The sequence below is a fragment of the Tigriopus californicus genome, chromosome 1 (genome assembly GCF_007210705.1).
Source record: "Tigriopus californicus strain San Diego chromosome 1, Tcal_SD_v2.1, whole genome shotgun sequence".
NCBI classification, from domain to species: domain Eukaryota; kingdom Metazoa; phylum Arthropoda; class Copepoda; order Harpacticoida; family Harpacticidae; genus Tigriopus; species Tigriopus californicus.
In genome coordinates this window covers 15842733-15854233 of record NC_081440.1, presented here as the reverse complement: position 1 = coordinate 15854233, position 11501 = coordinate 15842733, and the positions used below count along the sequence as shown (strand labels likewise).

The 11501-nt window shown below is 42.1% G+C and overlaps 1 protein-coding gene and 1 long non-coding RNA gene across 2 annotated transcripts; one reads left to right on the top strand and one right to left on the bottom strand.

Moving 5' to 3' along the window:
• The first annotated feature begins 4284 nt into the window (after positions 1-4284).
• On the top strand, positions 4285-8155 carry LOC131884577 (neuronal acetylcholine receptor subunit alpha-7-like). The gene is made up of 8 exons (XM_059232442.1): positions 4285-4940; positions 5066-5110; positions 6469-6578; positions 6734-6938; positions 7074-7254; positions 7360-7512; positions 7661-7830; positions 7891-8155. The coding sequence occupies exons 2-8, from the start codon at positions 5084-5086 to the stop codon at positions 8095-8097; spliced, it is 1053 nt and encodes a 350-aa protein (XP_059088425.1). The 5' UTR covers positions 4285-4940; positions 5066-5083; the 3' UTR covers positions 8098-8155.
• LOC131884675 (uncharacterized) lies at positions 7105-8050 on the bottom strand. Its single transcript, XR_009373747.1, has 3 exons — positions 7884-8050; positions 7337-7816; positions 7105-7245 (listed from the first exon to the last, which is right to left on the bottom strand). It is a non-coding gene; the product is annotated as an uncharacterized LOC131884675 (long non-coding RNA).
• Positions 8156-11501: the final 3346 nt, after the last annotated feature.

The window sequence follows — 11501 nt, the reverse complement described above, 5'->3', positions numbered from 1 at the left end:
TTGAAACGTTGGCCCCATTTAGGACGTCCTTTTTTAATATTTAGTGGAAAATCTTTGGAACATTGTTTTCCAAACGCAATAGGGACCGGCTTGGTTCGGTCTTGGAGTCCGTGAGGACTGGAGAGGAAAGCTTTTTGCAACCTCTCTAGAAGATGTTCGAGCGTTGCGTTGTCTCCTCGACAGGTACTTGATCGGGAAAAAAGAGTTGGTTAAGCACCCTCTCAATATATTGGCACGCATCTGATTAGGAGGTATTGAATTGCTCGAACGTCTTCTAGCGAGGTTTTGTAGAGTGTTTCTCTCCAGGCTTAACGGCCTCCATGGTTCGGTCTAGATTCAGTCCAAGAAATGAACTACCCTCTCTAGATGAAGGCAGTTTAGCCAATCTGAAACTGGCAGGAACAACATGCCATAGTGGACTAGAATGGTCTGAGATTTCTCCGTTGGAGATGAATGGGAGTGCCTGTGGACATTTGATATTGCGAGCGCGAGACCACTCCTCCTGGCTGGTGGAGCACATTAAATGACAGATCCAATTTATGGTCGCCCAAGAAAGAGTGACGTGAATATGGGGCGGGTGGGAAGTTGGTTTTCATTTGAACAGGAGAACGAAGAGGTCCATCCTTTCCGCTCATTAACTCCTCAAACGCATTTAGCATCATCATTTCCCGGGCGAGCCGGTTGTTTCTGGAGGCATGTTTGGTGGTTCATGGTTCCACGGTACCACGTGGTGCCATCGTCACCACCAACAACCATGCATAGTCCGCGCTCATTAAAGTTCAGATTTGCTAGATTTTGCCTCGGGTTTCAGATGAAATTTCCACTCATCGGACTGGGAAAGGACTTCTCGTCGCTGTTCCATCAATGGTTGGGGTTTAATTTCTAGGAAATCTGTTGGCATTGCCACGACATGGGGCTTGTTTTGAAAGGGTACTCTGTTCCCAATGCATGTCCGATAACGATGATAGGATGCAAGTCTAGCAAGATCCCAGTCATCCTAATGGTGAAGAGAGGCAATCCGCACAAAGAGAAGAATCTTGGAACGATGCGGAAAGTTTTCTCGTTTGACGAAAGTCTTTCTCCAGCAGATCGGCGATTCAGGAAATACGAGACGAGATAAAGAAATGAAAGCTACACAGAGAAAAGAGAATCTAGTAGAAGAGATCCAAAGAAAATGTTGATTTCTTGGGAATGACAGCTCGAGGACTTGCGGCCTAGCTGGAGGGCCTGGTGGGGTATTCAAATGGGAACGTTTCCCGCGAAATGAATGCCTGGCTGCATAATTGAAATTTAAAGTCGAGAATAACCGGACGGAAGTTTTTTACATGTTCCCACAAAAGTGGGTTTTGATCTATGATTTTGGAAAAGTAGGAAAAGGAACTGCATCAGCCTCTAGGATTGCTTAATACACGCAAACGCACACGTACACTGTACGTATACACATACTGTGCCTACGTACAAGGTTTACCACGGGAAACAAACAAACAAACAACAAAGCAGGGGAGATCGTTCATTATCTCAATGAGTATTTTGGCAAAATGACGACAGGAAGTGCTCCAAGTTTCCCATGAAAATGGGAACACCTCTCGATTCTTGGCGAAAATTACTGGTTCCAAGTTCTAACGTTCGCTTATGACGATAGAGAGAAATCCATTACGGAAGAAAGACCACTTCATTAGCCGAAGGCACGTGCACGATTCCCAATACACTGTCGAGTTTGGATCCGCCTTTCCTTGCGAAATGAAACCAGTTTCCTTGTTCTAAGGTTTACTTTGGAATATCTCACTGGATGGCCCAAATCATGTGGGCAATAACTCCTCATCAAACTCAGCAATCCTCATGTACTAATTGTGTATATTATATCAGACAACCGACAAGACCAGCGATAAAAAAACCAATCATGTTCCTTAGGCCAGACTGTAAAATTTGTTGAAATGGGTTGCCTTGTTATGAACAAAAGAACGTCAACTTGGCGTCTTGCAGCGGTTTTGAGAAGTTGGAAATGGCTCAGATGAGTTTTGGCTTTTTAAGCCATCCTTGCTCTTGTATCCCGAACATGCTAATATATTGTCAACCGTTTGTGCATTATGTATAATACGCTGCATTCTTGATTCTCTAACTTCCTCGACACGAAATCGTCTGAGAACGTGGCGTTTACTTGCTTTCCGCCTCTTTCTGAAGAAGTTAGCTCAACTGGCCTTTGTTAAAAGGCTGGAGGATAGATATCCTCATGATGAGCATAATCCGTCTCATTCAGACCTGAACTATCTATGCAGTGTCACTCGTAAAATGGGCTAGACAAAAATGGTTCTGGTCTCAATGGGGAAAAGTGTTATCTAGTCCTATGTCGAGTAAAGCCAAGAAAAGTGAGTTAGTGCGTAACGTTTGTTCCGTCATGCAATTTTAATGTTGATTTTAATTCCTATCCATCACGTCTCGTTTGAACTTGGGTTTTGCCGGGGCAAGTTCTTGTGCGATGCTCGTCAATAGTCAAAGTGTAAAAACAATCACAACACACTCGTTTGAAATGGGAAGCAATTCCCATATCGTTCCGTTCAAAATGTCAACAAACTTAGCGACGAATGTATGTTTGATACACGCTGTATTCAGGAACTGCCGTCGGGCATTTGAAATGTAAAGATTAGCACGTTGAGTCTGCTCCATCCAAGTTGTTCTCGACGGCGCAATGTACGTGCGCACTTGGAGGCGATCTCTGCCGCTGAAGTTCTTCACTCTCTCTCTCTCGTTCTCTCTTGAGACGATGGCATCGGCTTAAGTTAATTTCCCGCTCATTTCAAGCAATTAATTTCGTGTCATTTGGGCCCCAAAGTTAAGGCATGTGAGTGAGTGAGAGTGCTTGAGACACCCAAGACATGACGAGCACGACGAACGAACGAACGAAGTTTTTGAAGGCAGAGTTTCGTTTCAGACTCGAAATATGTCATTTGCGAACTTTTCTTTGAAAACAGACGGGACTTCCATCACCAACATACTAGTTGGCAGCTGCCGTCGCATCGTGATATGGAGAGTTATTTCATATCCTCGTCCCACACTGCTGCTTTATGGTCACCATGTACGTATTAATCGTCAAAGGTACTATCAGTTTTTGTTCGTGTTCTTAATGAAGAACCGTGGTCTGTTTGTCTTGTGTCTTATTGGAACACATATTTGGTGTGCTCTCTTTCTGGCCATGGATTCAAAGGAGAAATATCGACGGCGAGATGGTTTCTCCTGAAACAACGAATTGGAACGGAAAATGTCAGCGAGGTCTCAATCAATACTCCAGAATGAATGAGGCACACTTCCATTGAAAGTTCCATCTGGGCGACGAGATTATTTATTGTTCACTCGAGCTTGCCTTTCCCAGGACCAATGTGAGATTACTTTCCGAATTATTTGGGACTCCCAGCAATGAGTTGTGAGTTATTGGAAATAGCAGCGAAAAGTAACAAAAGAATTTAGAACGGTGACTCGAGTCCCATATGGCCTTCATCTAGATTTACGAACGTATTATGGACAACACAATGCCTTGGACACCTGAAATAGATGTCAGATCACATTGCTATCTAAACGAGCATTTACATGTGCAACACCAAGCAGGAATCAATTGGGAAGCACTCAGAGTTTCCCGTCGTAGATAGAATTACCTTGATAGAGTGGCTCCGGAACGATTTGATTGACGTATCCCGAACGACAACAGGAAGGAGGAAGGAAGAGGTTGTTGACTTGACTTTCCCACAATAAGTCAAACGCCAATGAGTGAGACAGAGATATGTAGTAGTATGCATATACGTACATATACGAGTATGTACAAAAGTAGGTGTGTGTTCCCTGAACTTCATGGCAGTTCATTTCGTTGTTCCATTTGTCTGTTGTGCCAGGAAATGGGAAACTACCGGAGACAGCAGCTCTGGCAGCTCTAGCAGCTCCAGCAATTCCTCCCAACTCACTTTTTCGCTCTCTCTTTCTGTCTTTCTCAACCTCGACCTAGAAAGGCGACAAGGCCGTTGACATGAGATGGGATATGCCACAAAAATCGGAAACGAAAACTTTAAGAACTTGGCCCTTTTTCCCACACCTCCTCGGCGTCTCTGACTGCCTTAGTTGTGTTCCCTCTCTCTCTCTCGCTCGTTCCCTTTCCCGGAGGGATGTGGTTTGCTCCCGACTGCAACAACATCAACATCAACAACGACGACGACGACGACGACGACGACGACGACGGGAAGAAGATCTGGCCAAGAATGTGTGCCCTTGCATTCTGCAGGTCTTGCAGATCCTGCAGCTTAGTGGCTCCGTCAGCTTTTTGAGGTCTGAGGAGAATGCAATTTGAAAATGCATCATCGTCTTCACACGCTCTTGGGCGGGTGGAATATGCACTACTGGCAACACAAACTGGGATATCGGGATGTTTTTCTTTCACCTCATCCCGACACTCCTGGCCTCAATGCCTCAATGCCTCAATGCCTCATGCTCTCGGACATGAGGACTGTTATCATGAGAGGGATCAGATTTCGCCCCACCAAACGCCCACTTTGGGCACATTGAGCACCTGAGCTCATTAACTCACAAGTCATACAATGGCAAGGTTACCAGCCACCATTTTAGGTAGGGTCCTCATAGTATTCGTCGTCTTTTATTATTGGTCGCGGAATTAATGAAATCAATCAATCAATTCATCCATTCATCCATCCATCCATCCATCCATCCATCAATCCACCCATCTCATTCTCGCTCTCAATGGTTCCATCTCATCCCTCGATCTAGCTTTGATCTGTGTTCAATCATGGCTGATTGCTGTCTCTGAGAGCTCTAGAGCCGATCAAACGGATCAAATCATCAGTCGGGCTTTGGAGAACTACAAGAAAGATGTTCACCCTCGGGTCGAGGACGGCAACTCGATCAAAATCCAGATTTCCATCATTCCGATCACCGTGAACCTGGTAAGTAAGTGGGACGTGTGTCCGAGGTAAGGAGGGGGGAAAATCTAGGCCCTCAACTATCCGAATTTTCATCAATTTTTTTTCTCTCTCTCTCTCTCTGTCCCTCTCTTTCCTTCCCCCAACAGGACGAAGAGGTTCGAGCCATGACATCTCACGTCTGGTTGGTATTGGTAAGCCACTTCTAATCTTATACCAGTCCATCCATCCATCTACACTGTAGTATGTACGTAGCTTGGAGTATGTATGGATGTAGAGAGTACGTTGGTGGCTAAAGCTATTCAAATGAAACGGACGAGATAAGCCGAGAGCATCTTCTCAAAGCACTTCTGCTACTGTTGTAGATTGGAGACTCTCTTTTGACAAGTCGATTGGGGATTAGACAGGCTCGCATTCTTCACGTTGAGTGGGTCGGATTTCCCGGCCCAACGGATGACATTCATTCATCGGTGGGTCAATCATCCCATAGGATGAGACACAGAGAATTGGGCATTAGGTCCGGGCTGGTGTTGCCCTGTTGATTTTGCAAATCTCGCCGATAGGGCCAGAGACAGAGAGCAGTGGGAAATGGGAAATGGGGAAAACTGTCTCTTGTTGTTCCGAGGACGTGATGTCTCGACATGCTCACACAATGTGTGTATGTGTCCAAGAGTCCGAAATCTAGTGTGAGAGTTGGGTATTGACATTTCGTGCCTTGGACAGGGCAGCGGTCCGTTTCAAAACGGAACAAGTGACATGTCAAATACCAGGCCTGCTGAAGGGAAGACAAATGAAACGACTCCCTGGAAATCACAACGACCTAAATGGTTCATTCAGAGCGATTAGCCAATTAAAGATGTATATGGTTTTCCTCTTCGTAGTTGCTGTCGTTCATAAATAACTTAGCTCATGTGGGCGTTGATTTGCTTTTGCTTTTGTGGGGAAGTGGATCATCCGATTGTGCTTGGAAGTGCAAGTAAAATAGAGAATATCTCCAGGCACTATTGTATGACTTCATATTCGGTCGAAATGGAAATTGCAGAATTATCTTTTGCGGAGACTAAATTGCAATTGCAATTGCTGGAAATCGATACCAAATATTTCCACTTGGCCAAAGCAGGAATTGGTTTTCTTGTTCATCGTCTTACGATTGAAAACATCTTGAATGTCAAAAGCTTTGGTTCTAGCTGCCTTATACGCGGCACTTCGTAGAAATGGCTCTCAAAATAAATTAGAACTTCGCCAACATTTTTAATTTTGAAGGCTTTTCCGTCCAACGACTTGCCAGAGACAACGAAACAGAGCTGCTAGCTGTGCACTATATGGAAAGTTATTAAGCGACTCCATTATGAGTGCAATTGAGAGTGAAAGAAAAGGATGCTGCTTGTGTCTGTGCTAATGTTAATGGAGGCCTGACCAATTGCATCCTTTTCAAAGGTAGTGATTAGGCACAGGCTCCTACGGCCTATGCTGAAGAGTAGTAGCACAAGTCAATCTAGAATTAGTAACGAAGAACCCCCTAATTAGCATCAATCGTGGCCTGATTTTTCAGTCCTGGAAAGATGATAGGTTCAGCTGGAGTCCTACACAACACGAAAACATCTCCTCGGTCCATTTCGCGCCCACCAAAGTTTGGAAACCGGATATCCGCTCCTACAACAGGTATACGTACTAGATGCCCCTTTGTCATACATATATCGGAGTTCATTGTCTTCATAAGCAGAGGGCCACATTTTGTGCTTCTTTTTTCTTCTCACTTAATCTCCCTGATTTCCCAACTTGACCATTGATCATTATTACATCGTTGTCTATTGAAGTATTCTACACGAGGATTATGAGGACACGGATGTGGTGGCTTACGCAAGTGGAGTCTGTTATTGGATCCCTCCTGTCAACTTTCACACAACCTGTGAACTCGATTACACATACTGGCCTTGGGATGAGCAAAATTGCAATATCATCTTGGGCTCCTGGACCAAATCAGGAACGGAACTCGATGTGATTCTGGGCAACCAATTGAACGTAAGAGAGGCAATATTTTCAGTATATGATACATACATTTAGTCAGCCTTAATTAGGAGACATAAGTAAATAATGCTTTGCTTTGGGTGATGGTCATACAAGGTCAGTGGTAATGGTTATTCATTTTACTGACAGTCATCCAAAATTGACTTGGAGAATTTCGCACCCGGGATTTGGTCGGTGTCCAGTGCAGTGGCTAAAAAGACTGTGCAATACTATGGAGACTTGTCCGAGCCTTGGCCGGATGTGACGGCCAAGTTTACGCTCAGACGGATATCATTCGTGGATCAAAAGCTGGCCGTACTTCCTATTGTGGGTAAGGGACCATTAGGTCACCATTATTATCATCAGACAATCCTCATGTCAATCCGAGAACAACATAAACCAAAGCTACTTACTTGTCTCTCTCTCTCTGTTGTAGTGGTGGCTGCCCTGACCTTGGCCCTATTTTGGACCTTCCCCATGACCAGGAGTCGGATTCTTTTGGGAGGCATCAATCTTTTGATCCTCATCCTCATTCTCATCTACCTTCGCTCTCGTCTGCCTTCAGCTGGTGGCCAATTACCCTTAGTGGGTAAGAACACGATCCACTGCTAATTAGTCTGGGATTTCGAGATGCCTTCTCCGCTGGGCTGTTTAAAGGCCTTTCTCTCGTCAGATTACATACCTACATACGTACTACACAAGGGGTTGCTTGTGAAGGCATCGCATTTCTGTTGCAGTGGCTTTTACTGGATCCTTGGTGGTGATGGTCACCGTCCAACTGATGTTGTCCCTGGCGTATGCCAATGTCCTCGTTCGATCGGATTCGCCTCCAGATGTTCTACTCACTCCGTTGGAAGGGATTTGCGGCAAGATCTTGTGCTTGTCGGACATTCCTTTGGTGGGAAAAGTAAGTCAAAATCTGTGAATAGGATACAGGGCAGTCTGAAGAAACCTCGATACTTTATAGATCCCGGCTTCGGGTGGAATCACGATTGACATGGCGGCGTTAACCATTGGGAACACGGAGAGTGGAACGAATACCTCGTTGGCCAATAATCCCAACCATTCGGGTTGGAACACATTGGCTCAAGCCTTGGATCGCGTATTGTTCATCTTATACCTTGCTATCATTTTGATTTTTATGTCGGCATATTTTGGAGGAGCAAGCTCGTGATTATCTTTTTTCTGCGGGAAAGACGGAAGAAAATAAAGCCAGGCTCGCGCAACCTTGATACGTGTGTTTTAATGATAACCTAGTCAGACTTTTATATTCTCGATCTGCTTTTGATATGGATGACTAACCCTAAGATCCAATTAAAATATGTATTGCTCTTAATCTTCGACAGCTCAAGGCTGTGACTTGAAACATCTTAATGTAGAATTCCACTCAAGAGTAAGGGTGATGTTTCAACAAACGAGTTGGGAAAAGGCAATTAAAAGCTGAACTTTAGTTTTGATACATAACGGATACCTAAAACTTTCAAACCTAGTATGCAACCATTCAACCTATTTTTCTTCGGCAAATAAAAAAGTTGATCAATAGATAAAGAAAGAAAGAAAGAAAGAAAGAAAGAAAGAAAAAGAAAAAAAGAGAGAGGATTCTAAAGTAAAGATATTTTGAGGTTATGTCTTATTGGATCAAACGTTTATACAAAAATCAGTTGCGGTTATTCAAATGGGTCCCATTCTCGTTTGGAGCAACGCTGATCGAGTTTGAGAGCGAGATACACAAACCAAAAATGATGTTCATGATCTTGAGCGTCGCAAAATCCCTCGTGAACAAACTGCACTACAACTATTTCCTGATAGAGAGACAAGCAAGAAAAGATCCTGGAATTCATACAAGAACAACCAGCCTTTGTTCCACTGTGCTTTGTGCTTGCGCTTGTATTCATACTCCGTTATTAAAATTGGGTTATAGTGTATGCCACTTTAAAATACATTCTTCAACTTCGCATAGAGTCAAAACAGTGGTGATTTATTTGATGGTCATTACCGCGAGTGCATAATTTTATTTCTCTACAGCTTCTGCATAGAACTAATCGCAGCGGATTTTACAATTACTGCAAGTGCCAAAGTCCCCGACTAAAGCTCCAATGTAATCTTTAAATTCATGACCACACAAAAAATAAGTCAAAGTCTTTTTTTTCATCCTCAAAAAGGGGTTTAACAAATAGGAATTTTCTACGTCATAGATTTATCGCTCTAAGTTTGCTCCAACATTTAGTATGTACTGATGTGGAAATGAGCTTTTTGCTTGGCTTTTGAGATATCACAGAACTGGAATTTTTATTCAAATTTTGGGAAACTGGTACCGTTCGAGTTCATCAATCACAAGCAGAATGTGATGAGACTCGAGTTTGTTATTCAAATTTATAATAAAAAAAAATGCAAGCAATTGGTCGTTCCGAAAGAACTTGGCATGCCGTTTTCAATGTATTTCATTGAACATCTTCAAAACACCTTGTTACTTTTTACAAGTAGAATTTAATATTTGAATTCATTTGAAAGAACGGCGTGAACCCCCCCAAAACAAGCTTCAAAGAATGTAAAATTGAATGAAATGGCGAAAATGCAATTAAAGCCCTTAAAGTATACTTATAGCCTACTAGTTTTATCAGGTTCTTCCGATTGATTCGAAAAATTTCACTTTAATTTTCCAAAAAAAAATCACCATTCAAATTTGCGACTATTTTTTATTATTGAACGCAGCTTGGATCAGAATATCATTGGTCATTTTTTCCACCCCATTAATTTAATCCACTGATGACTTGACCTCATAACTAGCATTTTACGGGGGCAGTCGTGCAATTGGCCATAATCTAGATAGCCTGGCCTATTCATGAGTAATCACAGAGTCATTGGCGTTTATTTCGAAACCTTAGCCCGTCATCAATCATCCTATTTAGTATTAGATAGAAATTTCCAACGGTCGAACGCGCAACATTTTCGTTAGGTATTTTTTCTAGTCGGATTAAATTTTGAAAAAATGTCAAACGACTACACGGTAATGGTGGGCACCATCTGTTCTAAATGATTTCGAGTGCTGAGACAATTTGAATATGAAGAATGACTACAATTCAGATCTACAAAACAGAAGAAGTCATTATTGGGAAAACTAAAGACATATCGTCAGCTTGTGCTTGGCAATTTTCCATCCATCAGAACTGAATTTAGAACAACAAAAAAGCAAGGGATTGTAAGCTTGACTTAAAACAGCTGAATGAAATGTTAGCAATACATCCTATTATGTGCTACATCAGGGTTATTTTTTTCCTTGCTGATAAAAAAATTCATGATGATTCTTATTTTCTGACTGACATGTTTCAGAAACCCTAGCTTAAATAATAACAATTACTATTATTGTTACTCTGAATTCAAACCCAATTCAAGGACCAGCTCGGTTTGCCAACTCAAATTCGTTGGTAGACCAAATATTACATAAATATTTTTTAGTACAATTTAATAGTACTGGGAATTACATTATAACCTTTCATTTTAATAGTGCTGGGAATTACATTCCTTGTAGCGGTTAGAAAAGCACGTGAAAAAAGAGACCTAATTGATCACAGGGACAATAGAACGTCATGTCCACCAAGAATGTGGCACAGGTATGCTCTAACACCGTTCAAGTTTAAGTCGCACTTACGTTAAACGATAGATGCATATTTTCCAGACCTTACGTGAACGTAATATTGTAATAAATAGGCCGGCCAAAGCTTGCAGATGAATATGGTCTTCATTGACAATGAATTTGCATAAAAATTCACCTGAATTTGCATAAAAGTTTGCAATCAAACTTGCCCAAACATAGACACCGACACGTTCTTGAAGGTTCTAAAGGCTATTTTGCTTATCAAACCCAAACCCATCGCAGAGTGTATCACCAAAAAAATGCAATGATAAAAGATAGGCACAACAATTTTACAAGGACGGGTGGAATATAGACTCAGGCGGTTGGCAACATATGTGCATCTTATTTTGTACTTTCATGTCAAAAAGATTTGTAGAAAGTAATCAAGAGAGCTTCAACCTCATGATCTCATTCCCAAAATTAAACTAATGAAAAATTTCTGAAAATTGTCAAAATATCTATAATTTTGCGTTGAAATGGGTGAAATTGCATGATAAGTTGTAGAGAAGTGTTAAATATTGCTAATAGAATTGAAAACTTTGTACATGCAATAAATTTACAGAAAATCTGGGCTATGCAAGTTTTTTTTGCAAAATCTGTAGAATTTGCAAGATGCAAGTTTTGACCGGCCCTGTTTATAAATTGAAACACAGCTACACATGTAGTACATGTGCAATTTCCGCACAATTTGTTTGCCTTCACTTGTATTTTCCACCTTTAGAAGTGGAGTGTCCGATGTATAATGCTGAGACCAGGTTGTTACGATCACACTTTATGGTATCCAATAAGCATATGGTAAATACGTTCATAAAGGATCCTACATCCTGGAGCCTTAGCTTACATACGTACATACGTAACCTCTTTCAGTCCTTGACTGATCCTAAAGTTGGTACAGTTACACCAGTCTGAGGTCGTTTGAGGCTTCGAGTTGCAAGAAGCTAAAT

What these genes read in the sequence shown, in the direction of transcription:
- LOC131884577 (XM_059232442.1), top strand. Translation starts at nt 5,084, where the DNA reads ATGACATCTCACGTCTGGTTGGTATTG. An exon ending in TTCTGGGCAACCAATTGAAC is followed by an intron (nt 6,939 to 7,073) that starts GTAAGAGAGGCA and finishes TTTTACTGACAG; the next exon opens with TCATCCAAAATTGACTTGGA. An exon ending in TGGCCAATTACCCTTAGTGG is followed by an intron (nt 7,513 to 7,660) that starts GTAAGAACACGA and finishes TTTCTGTTGCAG; the next exon opens with TGGCTTTTACTGGATCCTTG.